The sequence below is a fragment of the Amblyraja radiata genome, chromosome 11, assembly GCF_010909765.2.
Source record: "Amblyraja radiata isolate CabotCenter1 chromosome 11, sAmbRad1.1.pri, whole genome shotgun sequence".
Taxonomy (NCBI): Eukaryota; Metazoa; Chordata; class Chondrichthyes; order Rajiformes; family Rajidae; genus Amblyraja; species Amblyraja radiata.
Window position 1 is genome coordinate 41,236,550 of NC_045966.1, and position 27,669 is coordinate 41,264,218.

General features: G+C 45.2%; 2 protein-coding genes across 2 annotated transcripts in view; both read left to right on the plus strand.

Annotated features, from left to right (window-relative positions):
- LOC116978400 overlaps positions 1-27,669 on the plus strand; it is a 70,882-nt gene that overhangs the window by 5,395 nt on the left and 37,818 nt on the right. Inside the window, 4 exon segments of the mRNA XM_033029520.1 lie at positions 5,940-6,500; positions 8,347-8,525; positions 10,370-12,404; positions 19,603-21,996. Of these exon segments, the coding sequence (XP_032885411.1) occupies positions 5,940-6,500; positions 8,347-8,525; positions 10,370-12,404; positions 19,603-21,996 (5,169 nt within the window).
- On the plus strand, positions 10,192-12,915 carry LOC116978587 (protocadherin-10-like). The gene has a single exon (XM_033029822.1). The coding sequence runs from the start codon at positions 10,374-10,376 to the stop codon at positions 12,768-12,770; it is 2,397 nt and encodes a 798-aa protein (XP_032885713.1). The 5' UTR covers positions 10,192-10,373; the 3' UTR covers positions 12,771-12,915.

Below are 27,669 nucleotides of genomic sequence, written 5' to 3' on the forward strand. Positions count from 1 at the left end.
GGCTCTTAAAGATAGCGGAGTCAGGGGATATGGGGAGAAGGCAGGGACGAGGTACTGATTGGGGATGATCAGCCATGATCACATTGAATGGCAGTGCTGGCTGGAAGGGTCGAATATCTTACTCCTGCACCCATTGTCTATTGTCTATCGAAACGTCCTTTCCACGTCCACTCTATATAGGCCTTTCATTATCCAGTAGATGTCAATGAGACCCACACCCCAATCTGCCCATTCTTCAAAACTCCAGCAAGTACAGGCTCGAAGGCTTCAAAATCTCCGCATGTTCATCCAATCATCCATGGGACCATTGTTTTCTCAGTAATACACCACGCTGATTTCTACTCTCGTATTTGCAAATCATGACACGATTTATTACGTATCTTGCGCCTATAGATTTCCGCTGACTGGTTAGCACGCAACAAAAGCTTATCTCTGTACCTCGGTACATATGACAATAAACTAAACTCTACTCAGTAGATTAAAGTTTGCATTTTCTAAATCCACTCATAAAAAGAGACTAGGTGAAAACTGACAAAATTCGATTTGCTGGCAACCAAAATACCTGTGTTATTTTTGCCAGTGTTGTGTCAAGCGCGAAGTGCGGGTTGCATACATCATTCTGCTGTTTAGGTATGGTATGTGATTTGTTAAAGTGCAGTTTGAGGAGAGCAAACAAGCAAGAAGTCCGCAAACCGAATCAAAATAATGTCATATTATTTGAACCTCACTCGTTCGCCGCCCCCGTTAGTTTTTTGACCTGGCCAGCTCTGCTGTAATGTTATCTCGGTGTTCCTACCTCATTTGCCACTCTTCGATCTGTTCCCACTTTCACAACATACTAACTTTCGCTCTTCGTCTTAGTTTTCCAATAGCCATTGTTTATGTTGTTTCCCAATAGCCAACAATTATGTTTTTTTCTCTATTGGCCCTCGCGAACCTATCAGGAGTCACCTTCTGCCACCGATTTTAGAATTGCCCTTACTCCTGAACTCTACCTCTCCGACTTAAAAGTAAAGTATTCTCTCACAAATCCAGTGAAAATCTATAATTGATCTTGGTGAAAAAGGACACAATGTGCTGGAGTAACTCAGAGGGACGGGTAGATCATCTCTGGACATCATGGATAGGTGACCTTTAAGGTCGGACCCTTCTTCAGCCGCTGTGGTTTTTTTTTATTTCTTCTTGTTGTAAACTTGCCGTTGCTTGTGTCTCTTGATCTTGGTGAATTACCCCAGGCTCAATCTCACAATAATATTTCGTTTGTTCTACTCATCATTCCCCAGCCTCTGCTTGGTTTGTTTTCGCACAGATGCAACCTGACATTTTTAGTTTTTAATTTCAACGAACCGACTGTTGGGAGAAGTTTGTCAGATATAAAGGAATTCTAAACAGAAACAAAGTGTAGGACATGGTGTGATCTAGGTAATTGTGAGAGCAATTTATCCCTGTGACATGGAAAGTAGGTTGGAAGAGTTTCAGGTGGACCATGTGAAAATGATAGAAGGTTGCAACTTGGGAGGAAACGTGGCGAACATTATGAGATTCTTATGAGCGAAGAAAGCGACACATATTCATTCATCATTTGCATTAGAGAATGGGTGGGGTGGGCAGGTGGGGGAGTAAGCAGAACATATAAAAGCATGCTGATCAATGTCATAGGAATAAGAGATTTAAGAGATCGGGGGCACTAGAACAAAACGTTATTGCATCAAGGGGTCTCGATCAAGACAACAAACAATGTCCCCAAATGGTTGTTGTTTCAGACCAATTCCGGATAGAACTTCTTCTTCTTATCGAGTCCACACACAAGATTAGAAGTTGTTCAGCCAGAGCTGAACACACGTCTCGGCATCTGCACAATGGTGTCTGTCTTGCGCTTCTTGTGCTTCTTGTGCGTGGTGGTGGAAAGATTGGTTGAAACAGGGCCGCGACGTGAACGCTCTTTCCTTGGCCCCTCCGGATAGATAACCAGCTCCGAGAGCAAATGCGAGACAAGATATCAGCAGCTCTCAAACCGTGTCCTTACCCGTCACACTGCTCTCGTCACAGTGAGCCGATTGTCATTTCCCTCGGGAAGAAGCCCCTCGCATCCCGGCCCTGATCCAGTGGAGGTGTAGCCTACGCAGATTGGCCGCACCAGGTCGAGCGAGGCCGAGCGCCAGAGACGCATACGGCAGAGGTTGTGTCTCTACTGTGGAGATCCCGGACACGGTGTCGCTGCTTGCCCGATAAAAGCCAACGCTCCCCAGCAAGAGAAAGATTATGTGTGAGCAAGGTTTATTTCCCTCCTATTTCCACCAGACTCGCTCCCATTATGGTACGCTTTGGAGACACGCTATTGAAACTTAATGCTCTCATTGACTCGGGGGGAGATGATAGCTTCATTGATATCACTGGTGCTCGGAAATTTCTGATTCCCACCGCCAAGCCAGTGCACTTGATGGAAGAATAATTGGTATCACTTCACTCTCTACTCTCCCTCCACAACGTTGTGTTAATGGAAACCACCGGGACAGAATTCAGTTGCTCCTGGTAGTTATGGATAAAGATAAGAATGTAACTTGGGGAAAACTACTAGATTGGGAGGTGACTGATCACAATAGTTTTGTTTTGAGAATCGTTGGAGCGTCGATTAAGGTGTTGCGGTTTCTATGTAAGTTCATATTTGACATATTCGAATTCTTCAAATGCCAGAGATAAGAATTCGGGGCGGAAATGTTTATGCGAAGAAAGAAAAGGAAGATAAAGTGCAAAAAAAATGGATAACGGGAGGTGATATAAATTCACTGCTAAAGGGCAAACATATGTAAGATCTGGGAAGCTAAACTTAGAATGGCCTTTGCAAAATATAAACATAAATCGGCAATCAGGATGAATAAAATAGGCTACAAAATGGCTTCCCCTGGTAGGAGCAAGGGCAATCCCGAAGCATTGTATAGATACATTACACACGAGGGTAACAAGATAAAGGATGCACCACAGAAGGACGAATAATATAATTATGTTTCCAGCCGGAGGAGGTAGGCGAAATAGTAAATACAGTATGTAGTTCAAAAAAGGAAAACATTCTCTCCTTCAATGTCAGAAGGACGGAATGAGGTAGTTGTGGACTTCAGGAAGCGTGGTGGAGCACATGCCCCAATCGACATCAATGGTGCCGAAGTGGAAAGGTTGTGCGCTTCAAGTATCTTGGCGTTAATTTTACCATCGATGCGTGATGGGCGAACCACTTTGAAGAGACAGCCAAGAAGGCACTTCAATGCCTCTACTGCTTTAGCACACTGAAGATATTTGGCATGTTTCAATGACTCTTACACACTTCTACAGATGCGGATAGCCATGTTCACGATATATAATGGGCTTTATCAGATGTACAGTATGTAAATTCACCGTTGAGAAATTTCGCTGCCACTGATAGATTCTTCACATCTCAGATTATCATTGATAACACGAATGATAATAAACCGATATTTAATTGTGCGCTTTAATTGAAAACGTCCGCAAACCTGCAATGCTGAGAACGATCAATGAGGACGAAAGCACAAATATTGAAGTAAAACATATTTTTGCATGGCACACGGCTCAAAGAGCTCCGGGATTGATCTGATTTAATTAAAAACCTTGAATGAAAGAAGTTAATGTCTAGAAAATGCATTAGCTAGATTGGGTCCATGTGTAATTGCAGAACACCAAATGTATTGGAAAGGCTTAGTTGACATGGAGGAGTTGGGCCCATGGCTTTCTATATCTTAGTCTTTGTGACTCTAATTTCCTGGGGAATATTCCTTTTTGGTTATGAATGCAGTGAACAAAGATAGCTTATAAGCATAGTTTCCCACTTATTAATGTTAGATAATATACAATGGTACAATATGTGATAAACCCAAAACCAGAAATATATGTGTTTCTCTTCAATGCCGATGCATATTGTGGGTATTTGATGAAATCATTGCGTAAAAATTAAATCAGTGCGTAATTTTTGATGGAATTAAATATTACTCGCCGTTACAACTACGTGGAGGGCTAGGGATGCTGATTTTAATCAGTGCACCGATGCAGAAAGTGCGCGTTGTTTTACATTGTGGCTTTGGGCAAGGCAATTGCAATTATTTGTTACCAGCGTCAACAGAAAAATAGGAGATTCAAACCTGTGGAGGTCCAGCAGAACAACAACTCGCACCATAACTCTGGCTTGAAAGTTAAATTAACTCAGAAAATATAAGGTGACATTATATTTTCTGACGGGCTGACCGGTCTGAAGAACGATTTTGACTCGAGACGTCACCCATTCCTTCTCTCCACAGTGCTGCTGTCCCGCTGAGTTACTCCAGCCTTTTGTGTTTATCGTCGGTTTAAACCAGCATCTGTATTTCCTTCCTACATATTACACATTCACGTTCAGGTGCCTTGGACGAAAAGGTTTTCAAGTCTTTAAATAATCCGTTTTTCTTTTCTGATTATGTTCTTTTATTAATATTACAAAGTAAGGATACAGATATATATGATAGGAATGATCAAATAACCCTTTGCATCAAGGCAACCAGTGGTATTCTATTTAATCCACACAATAGAGCACGATGGGGAAAACAGTTCAAGTATTGCAGTCGCTTTCTGAAGAGTTTTCAGGTCACAATTCCATGTATTTTCTATTATGGGATGTAGTCCCATGGGACCGTAAGCGGGGCGCCGTGCACCAGCTCAGCCGTAGAAGTTGCCAGGGCCTCCTTTGGGGTACTGCTATACCTAGCATGACCCATGGCAATTCGTCAATCCAGTCTGGGCCTGTGAGCCGTGCCTTGAGGGGTGCCTTCAGGTGCCGGTGAATGCGTTCCACTAGACCGTTTTCTTGCGGGTGGTAGGCCGTTATGCGGTGCAGCTTAGTGTCGAGCTGCCGGGCCATTGCTGACCACAGCTCGGAGGTGAACTGCGCACGTCTGTCGGAGATGTCCGCCGGCACGCAAAAGCGGGCGATCCAGTGGGCGGTGAGAGCATGTGCACGTCGCAGTGGAGGTATTCGAGAGTGGGATGGTTTCCGGCCATCTCGGGAATCTGTCCACGATGGTGACGAGGTGGGTGACACCTGTGGATGAGGGCAGTGATCCAACGATGTCGACGTGGATGTGGTCTAAACGCCGGTGTGTCAGGGCAAAGTTCTGCAGCGGCTCCTTGATGTGTCGCTGAATTTTGGAGATTTGACAGGGGATGCACGCTCAGTCCCAGTTGCCGACCTGTTTACGCAACTCGTGCCACATGAACTTGGCTGCCATCAGTGCCTTTGATGGAAGGGTGAGCTGGGCCATGAATCATGTCGAACATCCGGCGGCGCCAAGCAGCGGGGATGATGGGTTTTTGCTGTCCCGTAGACACGTCACAAGTGAGTGTGGTGTCAGCGGGCCGGAATTGCACATCCTCCAACAGTAGGCCTGAGATGGCAGTGCGGTAGGTGATCATCTCTTCAACCTCACGCTGGGCGGCAGCCACGGCCGTGTTGTCGGCACCTGTGGCCACAGCGTGGATGTGGGACAATGTGGGACAAAGATGTAGGCCAGGTGGAGCTGCTGTCGGGCTGGCCAAGGATCAGACACTTTGGCAAAGGCAAACGTGGGTGGCTTGTGGTCGGCGAAAGTTGTGAAATCTCTGCCCTCGAGGAAGTAGCGGAAATGCCGGATGTCCAGGTAGAGAGCGAGGAGTTTCCGGTCGAAAGCGCTGTATTTCTACTCGGGGGTCTCAGGTGACGACTGAAAAGGCGAGGGGCTTCCAGCTACCATTGATCAGTTGTTCAAGCACTCAGCCCACGGCTGTGCCAGATGCTTTGACCATGAGAGATGTTGGTGCGTTGGCCCATGGATGTACCAGCGTCGTTGCCTTTGCCATTGCCTCCTTGGCATTGTCGAATGTGGCGGCGTATCCCAAATGATCTCTTTTGCCTTTTTGGCCAGGGCCTTGAGCAGGGGTTGCATAATCCTGGCAGCTGCTGGCACGAAGTGCTTGTACAAGTTGACCATGCCAACAAACTCTTGGAGTCCTTTCACAGTAGAGAGTTTGGCACACTTGCGGATGGCATCGACCTTGGTTGGGAGTGGGAGTGCTCCATGCTGGTTGATGTGGTGGCTGAGGAAGTTGATGGAAGTAAGGCCAAACTGACACCTGGCAAGGTTGATGGCAGGGCCATGCTCGTGGACCCGCTGGCAGAGCAGCCGGAAGTGTGCGTGGTGTTCCTGGCGAGAGCGGCTGGCGACGAGGCTGTCGTCGAGGTAGATGAACATGAAGTCCAGCCCGCGGCCCACCGTGTCAATGAGCCGGTAGAAAGTTTAGGCGCCGTTCTTGAGGCCGAGAGGCATGCGCAGGAACTTAAAGAGCCCGAACGGGGCGATGAAGGCCGTCTTAGGGATGTCGTCTGGGTGGACCTGAATCTGATGGTAGCCGCGTACCAGGTTGATCTTGAAAAATACCTTGTCACCGTCCAGGTTTGCTGTGAAATTTCGGACGTGAGGGACAGGGTACCGGTCGGCTGTTGCGACCTCGTTGAGATAGTAGGGATGCCCACGGGCTGCCTGAGCAGCGCACTATGCCCATTTCCTCCATCTTGCGGAACTCGTCTTTGGCCAGTTGGAGTTCATCTGGGGCCAGCCTGCTTGCGCATGCATGGAGTGGTGGTCCGGTGGTGGGGATATGGAGCTTCACCCCATGCTTGGGGCTGGACGTTGTGAAGCGGGGAGTTATGATGTCAGGGAAATCAGCCAAGATCCTGGCGTAGCCGTTGACGGAGGTCACCGAGCCGAGGTGGGGTGCAGTCCATTTGGCGATCTGCTCGAACGTCTCAGAATTAACGAGACGTTGTCCTTTCACGTCGACCAGCAGGGATTGCGCCCGTAGGAAGTCGGTGCCCAGCAGTGGTTGTGAGACGTCGGCCATGGTAATGGTCGAATTAAAGCGACAGGAGTTGATGTTGTGCGGGATCGTGTGGCCCCCGTATGTTCGGATGTTGCGCTGAGGCCTAATGGCGGAGCTGGCGACCGACCTCGAGGCTCCGGAGGCAGAGCCAGCCAGGACTCACCAACGCGAGGCTAGTCGAATTCGGAGCTGTGGCGGCGTTCGGGCGCTCCAGTGGCAGCGGCACGACTCGGGGCTGAGACTGTGCTCCGGAGAGGGCGGCCCGGCGCGGGGCTGAGACGGCGCTCCAGTGGGGGCGGCCCGGCGCGGGGCTGAGACGGCGCTCCTGTGGCAGCGGCACGACTCGGGGCTGAGACGGCGCTCCGGGGAGGGCGGCCCGGCGCGGGGCTGAGATGGTGCTCCTTGAAGGCTGCCCGGCGCGGGGCTGAGACGGAGCTCCGGTGGCTGAGGCTGAGACGGTGCACCGGTGGCTGAGGCGGTGTTCCTGCGGCGGCGATATGAATCCGGGGCTCGGCCGTGGGCCAGTGGACGACATGGTCGGGAGCTCGCAGGTCACAGGCTGGTGCCTGTTTTCCGGAGCTCCCGCGGCAACAGCTGCGTCCGCTGGACTGGAGGGCGGCAGCTTCGACCACCCCGGCTGCGGAGCTTGGTTGAGCCACGGGACTGACTACCATCGCCCGGTGGGGTAACAACATATCGCCTCAGTGCAGAGGGAGAATGAGGAGGGAAGAGACAGTAACCTTAAGACTTTTGCCTCCATCACAGTGAGGGAGTGCCTGGTGAACTCACTGTGGTGGATGTTAATTTGTGTTTATTGTGTGTTTTGTTGTTTATTATTATATGTATGGCTGCAGGCAATGACATTTCGTTCAGACCGAAAGGTCTGAATGACAAATAAAGGATCTAATCTAAGCAAATCTAATCTAATCTGTTGGCTGCAGTCAGGGGAAGCCCCTTCTTTCCGGAACGAGTGTGAGTGCCCGAGTGAGGCAAAACACTGACCTCCACTCCCGTGTCAGCGAGAAAACGCCGCCCCGAATGATGATCCCAGGTGTAGAGGAGATGATGATTTTGGCGGCGGCAGTTGCCACTACTGACGGCTGGCCGTGGCTTTTCCCAGGTGTGTTCATGGTGGTTGGCATCGGCGGGCCTCGAAGCCCCACCTTTGGTGGTAGTAGCACCGCTTGTCCTTGCTGGCGCCATTCGTGGCCGACGTTACTGCCACTCATTCCATGGAGGTTGGGACCACCATTATGACCTGCCGAGGCACAGCCACCACCCGACTGATGGTGGCTCCACCCTGATGTTTGGCCTGCCACAGCACATCTGCACGGGCTGCCAGCCGTCGGGAGTCGGTGAAATAATGAGCCGCGAGGAGCAGGCGGATGTCCTCAGGCATGTGCTCGAGGAAGCCTGCTCGAATAGGAGGCATGTCTTGTGTCCATCCATCAGGGCGAACATTTATTTCATGTGCATCGATGGTTTGCGGTCGCCAAGGCCATCCATGTGCAGGCGTTTTGCTGCCCTGTCGCTGTAGCTGAGACCGAATGTGTACTTGAGGACCGTCTTGATCCCTTCGTACTTGTTGTCGGCTGGTGGCTGGCGGAGGTAATCGATGAGGCTCCCGGCGGGTTTGTGGTCCAGCGCACTGACCACGTGGTAGTACTTGTTGACGTCGGCAGTTATCTGGCGGATGTGGAATTAGGTTTTGGCTTGTTCAATCCAAACTTGGGGCTGTGATGTCCAGAAAGAGGGCAGTTCGAGTGAAACTGCGTTCTGCTGATCTGGGGTCTCCTCCTAGCATGATGAAATCCAAAAGATGCCGTTTTGGATCGTTGGGTCACCACTGAAGAGGTTCACGTGTTGTGTAAACAGTTTAATATTTAAACGATACAGCTCAACAATTAGTACAAAATGGCAAGGTGTGTGTGTTCACCCGTTGACTGTGAAATTAATACTAGCTCCGTCGCCCGCTGCACCCACGCAGATCGGCGTTGATTGGTCGGCCCAGATCACACCAGGTCCACGCGAGTGTACGAGCTCGACGGACGACGGTTCGAGGCCAAAGTGACTCGGCCCTCCACACTATCATCTAACGGAAGACGAGTATGTTTATCTTGTGGCTACCTGACTGGTGCTATATTGTTCGGCTAATAAAATATGCGGCTACACAAATTATACTCTCGTTCGATTAAAAAAGTACTATGTTTTTTCAATTGTTATATTTCCCAGAATCTACAATTAACGGCAAGCACATTCACGGTAAAACAACGAAGCAGATGCAATAAATATCTTGGAAAGCTCGCAGAGTTGTATTGCGACTGCAGATGAATGTAAAAATCGGACGTTGCTTATCGGTCATGTGGGACACTGGTGAGAGAAAGTCGGGAGTCTGTGTTTATTATTGGTTTCTATGTTTGTGAAATGTTAATGCACAGTAGGCAGTTCGAGGAAGGCGTTCGAGCCGTATATCTGGAATAGACTGGACAGTTGCGAAAATGGTATACGTAGGCACACAAGACGATGAAGGGGTGAAGGAGGAGCGGCGGAGGGGGATGAGTGTCTCGACAAGGCAGATATGAAGCTAATGTTTAATCATGTATGAGGCTCAGTAACCAGGAGTCATTGCGCAAAGCTAAACACTCGTGTAGAAATGAAAAAAAAATGTTTACTTTATCTCAAGGAATCGCGAGTCCTTAGAATTCCATAAAACTGGAAGGCTATGGATAAGCAAGGGCGTTAATATGTAATGCCCGTAGACAGGAATGCGTGCTTGAAGCGCCAAACTAGCCAGCCATGATTACATTAAAAACGGTGTAGTTCGACAGTACGGGGGCCTATTCCCTGTATTTCATATTCATAAGCAACAGACACGTTCTCGGGTGCATAGCTGATTGCTTGAAGATTTAGACTAAATTAGATTTTTCTGGTTATTATTCTCATCTTTTTTACAGACTTTACTTATGTCGCGCGACCTGGGACTTATGCCATGACGTCGTGACAACTAATAATTGGCGAATGGTGCACGTGCATTCCTGTAGAAAGCGTACGGTTGCCTTCCTTTCTTGTCGTGACTTATTCACTATCAATTGAATTTGATTCAGTGAAATGTTTCTATTTGTCTGCGATTATAAATAAAATGCATGTAAATATTGATCGAACAGGCCAGCTTTAAGAACAGTTGTTGCAGTTATTTGGGCGGAACACTTTGTGTCGCTGTCTACCAATAAGACGCCGAGTCGCTTTGAGTGATCTACCCCTTCCTTTCGGCAGGGAGACGCAGGAGAGTCGAAGAGAGACATGGCTGTGTAAACGTCTAAGCATTGAGAACATTTTCTGAATAACACTCTGGTTGCGCTTTAGTGTGTCGCCGCATTGGGATTTATTTGAACATTCGACTTATTGGACTCGGAGCACAGAATAATCTTGCTGATTGGTACAATCTTTATTAATTATAAGACACATTTCATCCTAGAACAATGGCGACTGCAGCTAGCGACGCGGTGCATTTTATCTCTCTGCTCATTCTGTCGGGCCATGTTGCGGGACGAATTCGCTACTCTATTCAAGAGGAGCTGGAGCAAGGGGCATTTGTTGGTAATATCGCCGAGGATTTAAACATTGGGATTTCGGAATTGTGGACAAGAAGGTTTCGTCTGATTTCCGATGATACGAAAAAATATCTGTCTCTAAACCTGGAAAATGGGATTTTATTTGTCAGTGAGCGAATTGACAGGGAACAGGTTTGTGGCGAACGCTCTCTTTGTTCCCTTACCTACAAAATATCGCTGGATAATCCTCCGGAAATGCACAGTGTTGCCGTGGAAATAATTGATGTAAATGACAATCCACCTCGCTTTTCTAAAGACGAATTTTCTTTACGGATTAATGAAGTAATTGCACCAGGAGCGCGCTTCCCACTTGAGAGCGCGCACGATCCGGATGTGGGCACAAATACTATCAGCACTTACCAGATTAGTCCAAATGAACACTTTGATCTCAAATTGCAGAAAATAAGTAATGGAGACGTAATCGCCGAATTATCATTGGAAACATCACTGGACCGAGAAGAGCAGCCCACATTTTATCTTGTACTGACGGCCATTGATGGTGGGATTCCCCAGAGAACCGGTACTGCTCAAATTATAATCACTGTTGTGGATATGAATGATAATGCTCCTGTATTTGACCATGAATTATACAGAGCTAACATACGAGAAAACTCTCCCAAGGGTACGTTGGTGACGAAGGTGAGTGCTGCTGATTTAGACGAAGGTACAAATGGTGATCTCGTGTATTCTTTCACCAGCCACACGTCACCGTCGACTCGAGAATTATTCAACTTAGATCCTGTAACTGGAGAGATCAGAGTTGAAGAAGTATTAGATTTTGAAAAGGCACATATTTATGAACTTGGTGTAGAAGCTACGGATAAAGGCCCATACGCACTAGTAGGGCATACCAAGATTATGGTTCGATTAATTGATATGAATGATAATGCACCCGAGATAGAGGTAGTGTCCTCATCCAATACGGTTCCTGAAGATGCGCAAATTGGAACAATGTTAGCCGAAATCAGCGTAAGTGATCCTGATTCTGGCGAAAACGGGCAAGTGCAGTGCGGTGTTGATAAAAACATACCATTTAAACTTCAAAAGATTTCAAGCAACAATTATAATTTGGTGACGAGTGATGCTTTGGATCGAGAAACGGTCTCAGCTTATAACATTTCAATTTCCTCGTGGGACCGAGGTTCTCCTCCCCTTTCAGCAAGTAAACATATACTAATCACCGTTTCCGACGTAAATGATAATGCACCGAGTTTTACCCAATTCACATACAACGTGTTCCTAATGGAGAATAACAGACCTGGTGCTTCCATATTTGCTGTTACTGCATTAGATGCAGATTTGGATCTGAATGGTATGTTAACGTATTCGGTGGTGGATAGCAGGATACAAGATGTTTCAGCAACGCATATTGTTACAATTAACTCTAAGAGTGGAAATGTTTTCGCAGTGCGTTCTTTTGACTACGAAAACCTAAAGCAATTCAGGATCAAAGTTAAAGCTGAAGATGCTGGATTCCCCAAGCTGAGCAACACAGCCAATGTAAATGTTATTATTTTAGATCAAAATGACAATGCACCAGTGATTGATTCGCCTTTAATGTGGAACAATACAGCATCATTGGAGATTGCTCGTCAATCGTTATATCCAGGATACTTGGTCACTAAGATAATCGCAAGTGATGCGGATTCAGGGCAGAACATGCGCCTTTCCTTTCAAATTTTGGAGGCCACCGACAAAAGCCTATTCAATCTTGGGCCACACTCTGGGGAAATTAAGACTGTGAGAAATTTGAAGATTGAAGACGCCACCAATCAAAGGATGGTAATTCACGTCATGGACAACGGACAGCCGCGCCTCTCCAGCACAATCACCATCATTCTATCAGTTTTGGCGAATATTACTGAAAAAATGTCCTCAGAATTGCACCAACATAGGAATGTTAGTCAATTTTCCGGGCCGAATGTTTATTTAATCATCATTTTTGGATCAACTTCCGTTATCTTCCTGGCAATCATAATTTTGCTGCTTCTACTAAAATGCAAGCAAAACAGGACTAACAACGTGGATGAGACCAGATGCTGCTTTCCCTGCAGCAAGTGGCACTCGACTGATGCCTTTAATCGGAGAGCGGTTCTTCATGAAGGGTTACATTATAGTGGAGCTGCTCCAACTCTTCCCTTATCTGGAACTTGTCACTACGCAGTTGGCCTATCATCTGAATCTTCTAAATGTGATTTCCTATTCCTAAAACCTACCTTGAATTCCAATGACATGAATACTCGTAGTACCATCGGAAGAGAATGACATACATCATGGTTTGTATTGCGAGTGGGATAGGAAATATATGTATCTTGCGATTCTAACCAAGCTTCACCGATTCAAATAATATCACATAAATACTTTATATATAGCATAATGACAATGATGAAGCTTTGTTGTAGTTCGGTTTACTCATTAGCCTCTGTTGAAAAAAAACGGGTTTGTTCCATAAATAAGCGATTTGTCGTTCTAATGTACGCTTTGTTGAAGTTTGTTTATGGTTTGAAAACACCACGAACAACCATAAATTAGAGAGTGGTTGTATTTGTATACGCTATTTTCAGATTTGGAGTAGGAAAGAACTGCTGATGCTGGTTTAAATCGAAGGTGGACACAAAATGCTGGAGTAACTCAGCGGGCACGCAGCATCTCTGCAGAGAAGTAATGGGTGACGTTTCGGGTCGAGACTCTTCTTCAGACTGGTTAGGGCCTTAGATTAGTAGTTTTAAGCTAATTAATGTCCGTTTTTAAAGAGTGCCCTTTCATCTGGTCGGATTTTGCACACATAAATTTGACATACAAATGGATGAATACATGAATTCAACTGTGGCATTTAGTGTAGGTAATGCAAATATTTTATATTATGTTCTGATGATTATGAATGACTTAACCAACATAGCAAATAAATGCAGAGTAGGAAGAGGTAAGGAAATGCAAACTTTTAAATCGTCATTCTGACAAGCTTCACTCAATAAACCTTTCAAATTGTTTTTCAACAATCACAAAGGAGTGAATCTACATTGAAGACAGCATTGTAATATAAAATAATAAATGTAATAATCCTAATCAATAAGGGAAATGGAGTGTGTCAGGGAGCGAGGGTTATGTCAGTGAAAGGGATGGTGCGTCAGTGTGTGTGTGTATGAGAGACAGAGAGAGAGAGAGAGAGAGAGAGAGAGAGAGAGAGAGAGAGAGAGAGAGAGAGAGAGAGAGAGAGAGAGAGAGAGAGAGAGAGAGAGAGAGAGAGAGAGGGGGGGGGGGTTGTGGCTGCGAGGGTGGCCAGTCCTCACCCTGTTGCGGTGGGTACACGAGCGTGTGCGTGGAGCGATTCCGGCCGAGCTAACCCCCGCTCCGTCGGAATTGCTCCTAGGACCCACGGCCCTGGTCCCTTCTGGAAAGTCGGCCCCACGCAACATGAGCCGCCTTTCAGGGAAGCCCAGCGTGCCGATCCGTGACACGGAGAGGCGCCCACTGTACAGGCTGCTCCTGCACACTCTGCACTTCTTCACCCTTGTCTTCCGTCCGGAAAACGCCCTGTTTTACCACTTGACGGCGGGAGTGCTTCTTAGTGAAGGCCTCTATATAAGGCAGTCCTCCCCCTTTTCGTCGGGGACCTGGGCTGGAGAGTGTTGCACATGGCTGTGGCCTGTAACATATACTTGAGCCGGTTCATGGACTCGCCAGCCGCCTGTCAATTCTGCAGCGGCGAACAGTACGTGTTTCATTTGTACATGCAGTGTGAGAGGTTGCAGCCCCTGTTCGATTATCTGACGGGGCTGTTCCTCAAGTTTTGGCTACATTTTAGCCCCACCCTCCTGATATTTGGGCACCCGGTACAGAGGGGGGAAGGTCGTGAGGGATGGGGGGATCTCCCTGTCCGTCTGCTTCTGGACTTGGCCAAGTTGGCCATTCGCGGGTCTAGGCAGCGGGTAGTCGACGGCCGCACCCGGGTTGACTGCCTGCCCCCATTCCAGGCATACGTCCGTGCCCGCGTGTCCCTGGAGAAGGAACATGCGGTGTCCACGGGGACTTTGGAGGCATTCTGTGAACGCTGGTCGCTGTGGGATGTCGAGTATTTTGTAGATAAATTTGGCGTTATATTAATTTGATCTTTTTTTAAAATAAAACTGTCAACATAGGCAGTCTTTGTTTGTGTTAATTTGTATGTTTATTTTCATTTTTTGAATAAATGTATTTTAAAAAAAATAGCCAACAATGGGTCTACCAGGGCTCTACCCTGCCTGAGGTAATTTGTTTCCTGGCCTAGATTGGCCGTGCACTTTTCTTGCCTCCAGCTCTTCACCCCCCCCCCCCCATACCCCCCAACCCTCCCCCACACCCTACTTTCAGCCTGAAGCAATGTCGTGACCCGAATTTTGCACATTTGCTTTTTCCCCAGAGATGCTGCCTGACCCGCTGATTCACTCCAGCACTTTGTGTTCATCTGACATTTTTAATGAGTTTTAATACAGTGTTGCTTCGTTCTCTGCCACCCATATTTGAAATTAATTTTGGAATTGCGAGCATGCTAGCACAGACTGTTCCATCTATTGAGGGATATTGCCTCGAATTGACAATGGTGCACTGACCAGGTAAACCTACCTTTCGTTTTATAATGGAAGGAAGGTTGTCTGTCAAGCAGCCGGTCATGCACACAGTCGCACGGGGAGTTTAGTTGATGTAGCGGCTTTGATGATTAACCTTTCATATAAGCATTGTCGTCTTACTTTACGCACGGGTTGTCTCCAACGACTGAAATATTTCCCCTTGATTCTCTTGACTTCAGTTTACCGGAGGGTCAGTATACTACACGCAGTACTGTAATGCTTTGATGTCAAGAGCCGTTAGTTAATATCTTCTCTGGAATTCCAGTTTGGGGAACAAGTCCTGATGAGGACTGCAGTCTAGTTGTCTTGATACATGCTGGTTATCGGTGATCAGGGTATTGTTGAGTAAATGTTTTTGAAGGTGATGTCAATTACATTTTTTCCATCAGTTTGGTGATGATTGAGAGTGAGCTCATGGAGTGGTAATTATCCAGATCGGATTTTCCCAGATTGTTGTGATCTCGAAATATCTTGGCAATTGTCCACAATATTGAACAGACCGCAATATTACAGCTACAAAGGGAAGAGCGTGGCGAAATATACAGCTTGCTCCTAAGTACAGGAACTATATGCTACATCTTCCATAGTATTTCTAGGATGGTGATTGGTTCCACGCCTTTTGCAATATCCCGCCTTCTCCGTACCGCATGGATTGAATCGCATTGGCTGAAGATGGGCCCAACATGATGAGTAACTCAGCAGATATCTAAGGTATACACATATTAATTACTTCTGGCCGAGCAACATTTCAACTTGTGTCACCAAAATAAGTGTGTTTTAATACATTTATGTTTCTCAGTTATTTATTATTTAAGATTATTTTAGAAATGTAAAATTGAAAAAAATGAAGGCCTGTATATATGCATGCACATTGTTAGTGTCATAAAACATTTGGGAGATTAGTTTATACCGTGTTCCGAATGCTGAGATACATTGATTAGTAGGTAGGTTCAAGTAGAAAGTGGTTATTTAAAATATTTAAAATTCACTCACATTTAACGTTTGATATTGCATTCTTGTCTGGTACACGACGTTTAAAGATGAATGTAAAAGATCTACGTATGGTGTAGAATGCAAATACTAGAAGGGCCCCAGCGATTATATATTTAATTGTCAAGTTTACACCGGATTAAATAATATCTTCCTCCATTCAATAAAAGGATGGTATATGATTTAATAGCATGATTTTATAGAGATGACAATCCAATTGGAGATACTTCACGAAATATAATAGCAGATTCCATGTATGGGAAAATATTCAAAGGTAGGGGAATGTTGGGAAAACAATTTACCCAATGAACGGTTACATGCTGACTGCAATTCACTAACAGTGGGGCATTGTGCGTCACCTTTGGAGCTCGTGTTTGAAAATAATGGGGATGATTGTGGGGAAGTGCATAAGATAGAAATAACGGTTTTGCTCTGCAGGGAAGCAATTCACATGTCGAATTAAATCCATACGTACCTCAGTATTTCTGCGTTCTCTGATTCGAATTTAAGGAATATATTCTTCTGAAATTTGACTTTCGTTTGGTGGAGTGATAGCTCAATTGAAACTGATTGGACGACTGCTTGGAGATACGAAATATAAACTTGCGGCGAGAGTTGGGGGGAGAAAGACCAAGATGTAGCAGGCGAGACTCCAGGAGGGTGTGCTGTCTCCCTGGTGCCAGGGTCCATGACGTATCGGAGAGGCTGCAAGGCGTCCTCGCGAAGGAGAGGGAGCAACCAGAGGTTGCTGTGTATGTTGGCACAATCTATACAGGTAGGAAGACGAAGGAGGTTCTGCAACTCGACTTTATGGAATTAGGTAAAGGGCTGAAAAGCAGGACCTCCAGGATAGTTATATTTGGTTTGCTTCCAGTGCCTCGCGCGAGTGAAGGCAAGATAAGCAAGACAGGGGAAATGAATGTGTGACTGAGAAGTTGGTGCAGGGCGCAGGGATTTAGATAGCTGGACCATTGGGATCTCTTGTGGGGTAAGGGTGACCTCATTTCAAGAAGGACTGCTGGGAAAATGCCGGGAACTATAGGCCGGTCAGCCAAACGTCTGTAGTTATACAGTCACTAGAGAGAATTCTAAGGAACAGGTTATTCGGGCATTTGGATGGGCAAGGGCTGATTAGGGATAGTCAGTATGGTTTTGTACGTGGGAGGTCATGTCTCACACATTTGATTTAGTTTTTTGAAGACTTGACCAAGAAAGGCGATGTGGATGTTGTATACATGGATTTCAGTAAGGCATTCGACAATGTTCAGCATGGGATTCCACTCTGGAAGGCTAGATCGCATGGGATCCAAGGAGACATAGCTGAATAGATAGCAATTTGGCTTAATGGAAGGGTGATGGTGGAAGGTTGCTTCTCTGATTGGAGGCCTGTGACTAGTGGTGTGCCTCAGGGTCCGGTGCTGGGCCCGTTACTGTTTGTCATCTGCATCAATGGTTTGGATGAGAACATACAGGGCAAGATTTGCAAGTTTGCTGATGATACAGAAGTGGGTGGTTTTGCAGAGAGTGAAGAAGGTTGTGAAAGATTGCAAGAGGATCTGGATCGATTGACCAGGTGGGCTGAGGAATGGTTGAGGGAATTGCAGAGTTGCATTTCGAGACGTCTAACAAGGGCAGTATCTACACAGTGAATGGTCGGCTTCTGGGGAGTGTTGTAGAGCAGGGATCCAGGAGTGCAGGTACGTGGTTCCTTGAAGGCCGAGTCGCAGGTAGGTAAGGTGGTCAAAACGGCTTTTGACACATTGGCTTTCATCAGTCAGAGTATTGAATATAGTCGTTGGGAGGTCATGTTGCAGTTGTATAAGACGTTGGTGAGACAGCATTTAGAATATTGTGTTCACTTCTGGGCACCATGTTATAGGAAAGATATTGTCAAGCTTGAAAGGGTTAAGAAAATATTTACGAGGATGTTGCCAGGACTGGAGGGTGTGAGCTATAGGGAGAGTTTGAGTAGGATGTGTCTCTATTCCTTGGTGCGCAGGAGGATGAGGGGTGATCTGATATAGGTTTATAAAATAATGTGAGGAAAAGATCGGTTAGATGCTCAGAATCTCTTGCCCAGTGTAGGGGAATCGAGGACCAGAGATATAGGTTCAATGTGAAGGGGAAAAGATTTAATAGGAATCTGAGGGCTAACCTTTTCACACCAAGGGTGGTGGATGTATGGAACCAGCTGCCAGAGGAGGTAGTTTAGGTTGGGACTATCCCAACGTTTAAGAAAGATTTAGACAGGTACATGAATATGACAGGTTTGCAGGGATGTGGACCAAGCGCAGGCAGTTGGGACTAGTGTAGCTGAGACACGTTGGCCAGTGTGAGCAAGTTGGGCCGAAGGGCCTATTTCCACACTGTATCACCCGATGACTCTCTGACTCTATGTAAACAGGCTTGATATCCGTACAACTTTGCACTAAATATGGAATGTTGAGAAAACAGTGAGGGCTTTTGTGCTTTATAAACATAAGTTTTCATCCGACAGGAAAAAAAGTCACAGTGAACCTTTACGAAGGAGGTAGCCATCCTGGACTTCTTAGCTTATTTATTGTAGGAAAAGCAAATACGTTATATCGTGCAAATTTGCGCAATAAGTAAAGTTCAGCTTGAATTTTAACGGAATCGGGGTGGGTAGACACAATACTGACAGGCAAAACCGAAACAGTTACTCATATGGCAACACCTTGGAGCGATGCTAGGGAGAGCAAAACGAGAACGGCGGGGAGAAGAATATCTGGATGTGGTATTGCAGCGATTAAAGAGGCATGGTTAATAAGTGACAACGGGTGACAAATGATCATTAAGGGATATCCAATAACAAGGTAGGCAAAATATGAAAAAAGAGATAAAGTAACATTGTTAGTAAAATAACAAGTTAGTGCACCAGTTAAGAGTTATGCTAGTCAGAGAATCTCGAAATTGATTCGGCATTGGCATTTTCAATGGCCATGAAACGAAATGTTTAACATTGTGATTTAACCTAAAGTGCAATGCCATTGATGTGGTAACTCGAAAAACGGTTACATTTAGAATGAACTTATCATTGCTTTTGCACGAATAGTTGCAAACGGTAAAAATATTCAGGTAAACAACAATGTATAACAGCGTTGCATCCAGCACTCGGAAGAATTTTAATTGCGCGCCATTAAACGCAGTGATGTGAATGCAGTACAGCTTTAAGAAATGTCTGGTGCAATAATGGGTAAGGACTCTTTGTGTCGCTGTCTACCAATAAGACACTCAGGCGTAGAGAGAGATCTACCTCCCCCTCCCCCAGCATTGCTGAACTCGGAAGAGAAGCGAGGGGAAGGCAAAAGCTGTCGGGTGATATCGCCGCGCTAGGCTGCAAAGAAAATCTCGGTGCGAGTTTTATTGAATCTAAATGTTATATCCAGATTTTTGTGACCAGTATTTTGTACTTATTTCTACTAAGATCCAGATTTCAGCGAACGGCTCGTGAAAATTCTGGGATAATTTCTTTAATCTAACGCAGAACAATGACGACAGAACTCCGCCACGGATTGTCCTTTCTTCATCTTGTGTGCATCTTGCATCTTGTTTGCGGACAAATTCGGTACTCCATTCCCGAGGAGCTGGAGCTCGGTGCCGTCGTTGGGAATATCGCTGAGGATTTAGGCCTAAGCATTCGAGAAATGACCGCACGAAATTTCAGACTAGTCTTCGATGACCCGATTCAGTTATTGAAGGTAAACACACATAACGGCATATTGGGTGTGAACGAGCGAATCGACAGGGATACTCTTTGCAGCGAAAGTTGGACTTGTTTTGTTTCTTATGATGCATCTTTAGAAAATCCATTGGAGGTACATCGCGTTAACGTGGAGATCTTGGACATAAATGATAATGCGCCGAGATTTACGGAAGATAAGTACCATTTATATATCTCTGAATTAACCTCAACAGGCACTCTCTTTGCTCTTGAGAGAGCGTACGATGCAGATATGGGAACAAATGCAGTCGCCTCATACAAAATCAGCTCAAACAAGCACTTCGGTCTGAAGCAACAGAAAGCAGACGATAAAATTACAGAGTTGTGGCTAGAAAACCCCTTAGACCGTGAGAAGCAGTCGACATTGCATTTAATATTGACGGCCATTGACGGTGGAATTCCTCCGAGATCAGGCACAGCGGAAATTGTAATAACTGTCCTAGATGCCAATGATAATGCGCCAGTATTTGACCATCACATATATAGGGTTAATGTTGTAGAGAATGCGCATTCAGGTACCATGGTAAGCACGGTACATGCTGCCGATTTGGACGAAGGCGCGAATGGTGAAGTAAAATACTCATTCAGTAACCATGTTTCTCAAAATATCCGAGAGTTGTTCACTTTAGACTCCAAAACTGGACAGATTTGTGTGAAGGGTCCACTGGACTATGAAGGAAAAAATATTTACGAGTTTGAGGTGCAGGCAGTTGACAAAGGGGTACCGCCATTAGTCGGGCGCGCCACAATTATTATTGGATTCACTGACATTAATGATAACGCTCCGGAAATAAGGCTGACCTCGGTATCCAACAATGTTCGTGAAGATGATGCCATCGGGACTGTAGTCGCTATAATAAGTGTTATGGATCGTGATTCTGACGAGAATGGGCAGGTACATTGTCAGATTCCTACCGATATCCCGTTTAAACTTCAGAAGTCTTTGAACAACCAGTTTAAGTTGATAATTGACGGTGCACTGGACCGAGAAAGTACTCCGTTGTATAATATTTCTATAACAGCATGGGACGCAGGCCAACCATCTCTTTCCACAAACAAAACATTGCTAATTTCAGTATCAGATATAAATGATAATATGCCGAAGTTTACACAATCGCCGTACAGTGTGTTTCTGATGGAGAACAACACACCAGGCGGATCTATATTTACTGTTACAGCTTTGGATCCTGATTTGGACAAGAATAGCGAGGTGTCTTATTCACTTCTGGAGAGTTTAACTGAAGATGATTCTTTGCCTGGTGCGATTACCGTTAACTCGGAAACTGGATGTATTTACGCACTACGCTCCTTTGACTATGAAAAACTGAAGAATTTCCAGTTCCAAGTTCAAGCTTCTGATGCTGGATCTCCTTCATTGAGCAACACTGCTACAGTGAATGTCATAATCTTGGACCAAAACGACAATACTCCAGTTATTGTTTCGCCTTCAAAATGGAACAGTTCGAAAGTGACACAGATTGCAACCCAGTCAGCATATCCTGGACTCTTGGTGCACAGGGTAGTTGCAACTGATGCAGATTCTGGACAGAATGCACGCCTTTCCTACAAACTTTTGGAAGCGACAGATCGCACATTGTTCAGTGTGGGATTTCCCTCTGGAGAAATCAGAATCTCTCGAAATTTTAAGGATCAAGATAAACTTCAACATAGACTTGAAATTCTGGTGAAGGACAACGGGCAACCCAGTCTATCAAGTACAGCCACAATTCTGCTTGCATTCCTGCCCAACGCTACGGGAAGCTTCTCTGAACTAACAAATAAGCCAATCGGTCCAGTTTATTTTTCAGAATTAAATTTTATGTTAATCATAGGTTTGGGATCAACATCTTGTATATTTCTATTGATAATAGTCTTGCTCGTTATTCTGAAGTGTACGCAAGATAGCAATGTGTATGGATATAGTTCCAGAATCTGTTGTTACGCCGGTGACAATTCAGCTGCCGACTTTCATCGCAGAGCTGTTCCTACACCAGTATTAAATTATGCTGCTGGGCAGACGCTGCCCGTTCGGGAATCGTACAATTATACAGTTGCGCTCTCCCCTGATTCATCCAGGAGTGATTTCTTATTTTTTAAAACGCACCATCCCACCTTGCCTCTGGGTGATTTCAATGTTTGTGATTCGAGAAAATAATTCTCAAAGTCAGTTTCATTATATTCTATGTTTATTCGCATTGCAAATTACATGGAACACACAAGAATGTTCACTGTTAGGATATATAGATATGTTGGCGGATGCAGTTTCGGTATTTGGATAAAGTAACGCCTATACTTGAGCTTTCTTAAATTAAAAAAAAGTAAAGCAATTATGTTTGCTAAAGTTGGCAAAAGGTATCTTGAAAATTTTAAATATGCAACTGTTGACCAACAGAAAATTCAATGATCATACAATTAAATGAAGCGGAGTGGCGTACTCCTATACAACTCTTAGATTTTAGCAGTAACTTTGCAACAATTGTTAATCTCTGATTTCCATATTGGTTGTGATTAAGTGATTGACATTTATGTCGTCCCCCTATCATTGCAAGGTTTGATGTACTGAGGTTGTGTGGAATCTGACAAGATCTGGCTCGCAGCATTTTAGGCATAAGTATATTTCCCGCGGTAAAGTTGCGCAGTAGTTATCCATGCATCCCCGATTTCAATACTCTCCTTCGGTTCTGTCTCTGCAGAATACTCACGTTCTTCCTGCAACCTCATGGGCCCTGGTTTCCACCCACGCGTTAATGATTTAGTGGTTTGTAGGCTACTATGAGTTGTTTCATGTTTAGATGCTGCTAAGATTATCGTTGGGGTTGTTGGTGATGCGTGTACGAAACTGCGCTTAAAGTGGATAGGTGCATGTTTGCCGGTGCAGCCACGAACGGTCGAATAGTCAGTTTCACGCTTTGTGACCCTGTGACTCGAGTAAATAAGTTCATATATTGTAGGAGCAGAATTAGGCCATTCGGCATGTCAAGTCTACTCCGCATTCAATCATGGCTGGTCTATCGTTCGCTCTCAACCCTATACTCTCGCCTTCTCCTCATAAGGTTTGACACCTGTACTAATTAAGAACCTGTCAATCTCTGCTTAAAATATATATAATATGACAAAAGTAATATGACAGTAGTTAACTTCTTTTTTCATCTAATTAGCTCGTCTCACTGGACGGCGTTACTTCCTTGTTCATTGTATAGGCCAATGGATATTATTTCTAGACTTATTTTAAAGAAAAGTCAGAATCTATTGCTGATCTCTGGATATCTCTCTTTAAGGGATTTTGTGCATTTCTTATAGCGGCGGTGTAAGAAATTGACATTTTAACTAGGGACTTCTGAGAGGTTGGTTAATTATAGTATCATAGTTAATTATAGTAACATAGTTAATTATAATATCTTAGCTATGCATATCGTAAAACTTGGCCCTTGTGTGCAACAAATTGACCACATTTATGCCCTTAAACACCCATCCTATTTGCTCAGTCTATGACTACATTGTTCGCATCTGTGACTGCCTGTGATTGTCTGAATGCCGCCTGATTCCATTATTTCTTTGGGCCATGCGCTTCACCACTGTCAATCACTATCTTCGTAAAGCAGTTCATTTTAAATCTAATTGAAAACTATTGTCCCTCATACTGATATTAGGTAGAATGACGCAGCTGGTAGAGCTGCTACCTCACAGCGCCAGAGATCCGCGTTCGATCCTGACTTCAGGTGCTCTCTGTGCGGAGCCTGCACGTTCTCCCTGTGAACGGATTGGTTTCCTCCGGGAACTCCTCTGTTCTTCTGCATCCCGAAGATATATGTGCGTGTATGTTAATCTGCCATGATAAATTATCTCAGTTGTGTTGGAAGAGCAGAACTAGTGTGAATAGGTAATCAATGGTGGGCCTGCGCCTGTTTCCACGTTGTATCTTTAAAATAATCTAAACTAAATCTACGGCCTCTTATTTTTGATACACCCACCATGGCAAAAAGAAAACTTAGCCCTAGCTATGCCTCTCACGATCATATAGACAATAGACAATAGACAACGGACAATAGGTGCAGTAGCCAAAGTCCTTTAAACAAGGCAAAGACACGTATCTCTGCAGTCGCTTGAGTTCAATCACATATTTTCTAAAATGTAGCCATCAGAACCACGCACAATACTCCAAGTGCGGTCAAAACAGTGGTTTGTAAATTTGCAATAGATCAATTATTATATCCTATGACAGACCTCTGAAAGGGAAGCATGTTACACGAGTTTATCATCCTACGCATCTGTGTCGCAGCGTCTAGGCAAATATGGATTTGCTCCCCCGTGTCTCTCTATTCATTTATATTGATCATACCCTATAATTTACTATATATTTCATATACAATAGACAATAGAAATAGACAATAAACAGTAGATGCAGTAGGCCATTCGGCCTTTCGAGCTAGCACCACCATTCAATGTGATCATGGCTGATCATCTATACCTATTTTGCGTCCCATCATCTTACACTAATCGGGATTACATTCCATCTGCCAATGCTATCCCATTTTCTAACACATCTCATCCGAATCCATCTATTTATGTTACAACATTTAAGGTGCTACGGACTTCAACAGAAGTCAATCAGTCTGGAGAAGACCCCAACCCAAAACGTCGTCTTTCCATTACCTCCAGAAATGCTGCCTGACCCATTGAGTTCCGCCAACATTTTATGTTTTACTTGAGATTCCAGCATCCGAGGTTTCACATGTCTCGCTTGCATTTTATAGTTATCGAAGGACCGATATCTTACTCGACGCAATGTTTGCATGCTATTGTGATCCGGGGCAATCCCTGCCTTTGCCGTTGTATGTTTCACGTGTCACTGTATGTATGTTTGCCAATGCTCGTGCTTTGCAGGGTCGCCTGGAAGTAACATGGGTCTGTTGCTGCAATGCTCTCTATAAATGCTAAAAATGCAGTCTTTGCTTGCTGTGTTGAGTTGCTTTTCAGTTCTGGTGTCAATCCGTGCTTTAACTGATAGTTGAAGCCCATCGATTCAATGCAGCGAGCAGCTTCACCCACTTGCACTATTGGCTTGTCATTTCATGCACTATAGTGAATACAATGATCAATATATTTCGACCATTGAGTTCATGGGCAATTCTTGAGCACACTGAGTTGAGGGGTCACAGTCGTAATATCGCAGGATGATATAACACGAATAAGGTCATTCGACTCACTTTGTCCACGCTGACGCCAACGCACATTTACCCTAATTCAACACTTATCGTAATTTTAAAGTAAACACTTCCTACATTCACATCAATTTCTCCAATATTCTACTGCCTGCACATTATGAACGATTTACATTGACCAATTAACCTACTTTCATGTAATTGGGATGTGGGAGGAAACGGAGCACCGGGAAGAAACTCACGTGTTCACAAGTAGTACGTGCAAATCTAAGCACACAGTACCGGTGTTCAGGATTAAAATCGGCTCTCTGGTATTGCGGGGCTTCGCCTCAAGCACGTGAGCCACAGTGTCGACGCAGCAGTTGAACGTACTAATTTATTTAATAAAATGTATTATTTCCATTTATTTGTATTTGTTTAAATACATTTCTTCTAAATGCTTAATGTAGTCACTTTGCTTTCAAATGTCTCTCAATGTCCCCAAAACTATACAAAGAAAGCGATATAAACTTATTGCAACTATTCCTGTTGAATGCAGTTAAACATTCGCTTCCAGCACTGGTGAGCCCTCATCCTCACATAACTTCAGCTACATTGTACAGAAAATCCTCTGAATGGAGAACTTCATTACGATTCATCTGCATCTGGTAAGAGAGGAAGCGGGATTAGCCTAAATCCAAATGGCAATAGCGGTAGGATCGAGACGCTGACATCCAAGCAGTAGCCTTTCGGCATAAGGTTCTGGGTTTTAAATACCTTGGACATTTCCATGTCATCTTAATCCCTACTTTTTGTGATCCAGACTTGTTCAGTGCATGAAGATTGTGTGATCTAGCCTGCGTCTCATGGAATATAGCGTCTGTGTCTTTTCTTTCTTTTTTTTCTTTTGTCCTGTTGTTGTAGTTTATTCGGTTTGTTTTGGTTGTGTATGTGTGTGGGGGGGGGGGGGGCGCGTGAAACGTGTATTTAGCCTCTTCCTTGGGGGGGGGGGGGGGTGCGACCTTTTCATGTCATATCCCCCGTCTTTCTGCGCTGAGGCCTAATCGCGGATCTGGCGGCCTTCAACTGGGACCGACCTCGAGGCTCCGGAGGCAGAGCCGGGACTTACCAGCTTGCCGACTTCGGGGCTGTGGTGGAGTAGCGGCGGCGGCGACCCGACTTCCGAGCCTCGGAGGCTCGGCCGCGGGCCCAGTGGACGAAAACGTCGAGAGCTCTCAGGTCCCCAGGTTGGTGACCGGTTCTCCGGAGCTCCCGCAACAACAGTTTCATCCGCTGGACTGGAGGGTGGCAGCTTCGTCCGCCCCGGGCCGCGGAGTTTGAACTGGCCCGTTCGCGGTGCTCGGATTCGGCCGCGGGACTTACCATCACGGCGGGGTCACAACATCGGATGCCTGCAACGCATAGGGAGAACAAGGAGGGAAGAGACAAGGACTTTAAGACTTTTGCCTTCCATTACAGTGAGGAGGTGCCTGGTAGACTCACTGTGGTGGATGTTAAATCTGTGTTAATTGTGTGTTTTGCTATTTAATTCTGTGGTATGACTGCAAGGCACGAAATTTCGTTCAGAATGAAATGTCTGAATGACAATAAAGGATACTTTGACTTTGAATATAATTGCACGTTCTTCACCCACGAAATAAGGATGAATAAATTGATTGTACCTGATTATATATTTTGGGGTCATTTTGTTGTTAATATGTGAGCACACGACACCGCACAATGATCAATTGCTGGGCTGGTAAACGAACACCTTAGTATAATTATTTAACATTTATTTTAGGTAACAAAAAATAACCTGGCCCACAATCTGAAAACGTCTACGATTAACAAGTGTCTCGACCTGAAACGTCACCTATTCCTTTTCTCCAGAGATACTGTCTGACCCGCTGAGTTACTGCAGGTTTTTCTGTCTATCTTTGATTAACCAGACGCCCATACATCCCCATGTGTCTTGGGGCTATTCTTTAAATCCGGACTCCGAATGGTTGTATTCGACTTGGCATGTAGCTTGGGGAAAAAGTATAGAAGGAACGTGGTTGAAATATATAAAACTTTATTTGTAAGGGATCAACAGATACTTTTGGACTTTCATACTTTTGGATCTCATTGAAACATATAAGATTGTTAAGGGCTTTGACACACTAGAGGCAGGAAACATGTTCCCGGTGTTGGGGGAGTCCAGAACCAAGGGCCACTGTTTCAGAATAAGGAGTAAGCCATTTTGAACGGAGACGAGGAAACACTTTTTCTCACAGAGTGGCGAGTCTGTGGAATTCTCTGCCCCAGAGGGCGGTGGAGGCAGGTTCTCTGGATGCTTTCAAGAGAGCGCTAGATAGGGCTCTTAAAAATAGCGGAGTCAGGGGATATGGGGAGAAGGCAGGAACGGGGTACTGATTGGGGATGATCAGCCATGATCACATTGAATGGCGGTGCTGGCTCGAAGGGCCAAATGGCCTACTCCTGCACCTATTGTCTATTGTCTATCTATTGTCCATTGCCTTTACACGGAACACGGGATATTGCATTAGTCCATGGAAGTTGAGGTAAAATACCTGTCATCATATTATTCAATAGTGGAAGGGGTGTGACTGGCTGAATGGCTAACTTCTGTCAAATTCCTGTTGTTTTGTTTTTACATGTCTATATAAGAACAGCCTACTTCC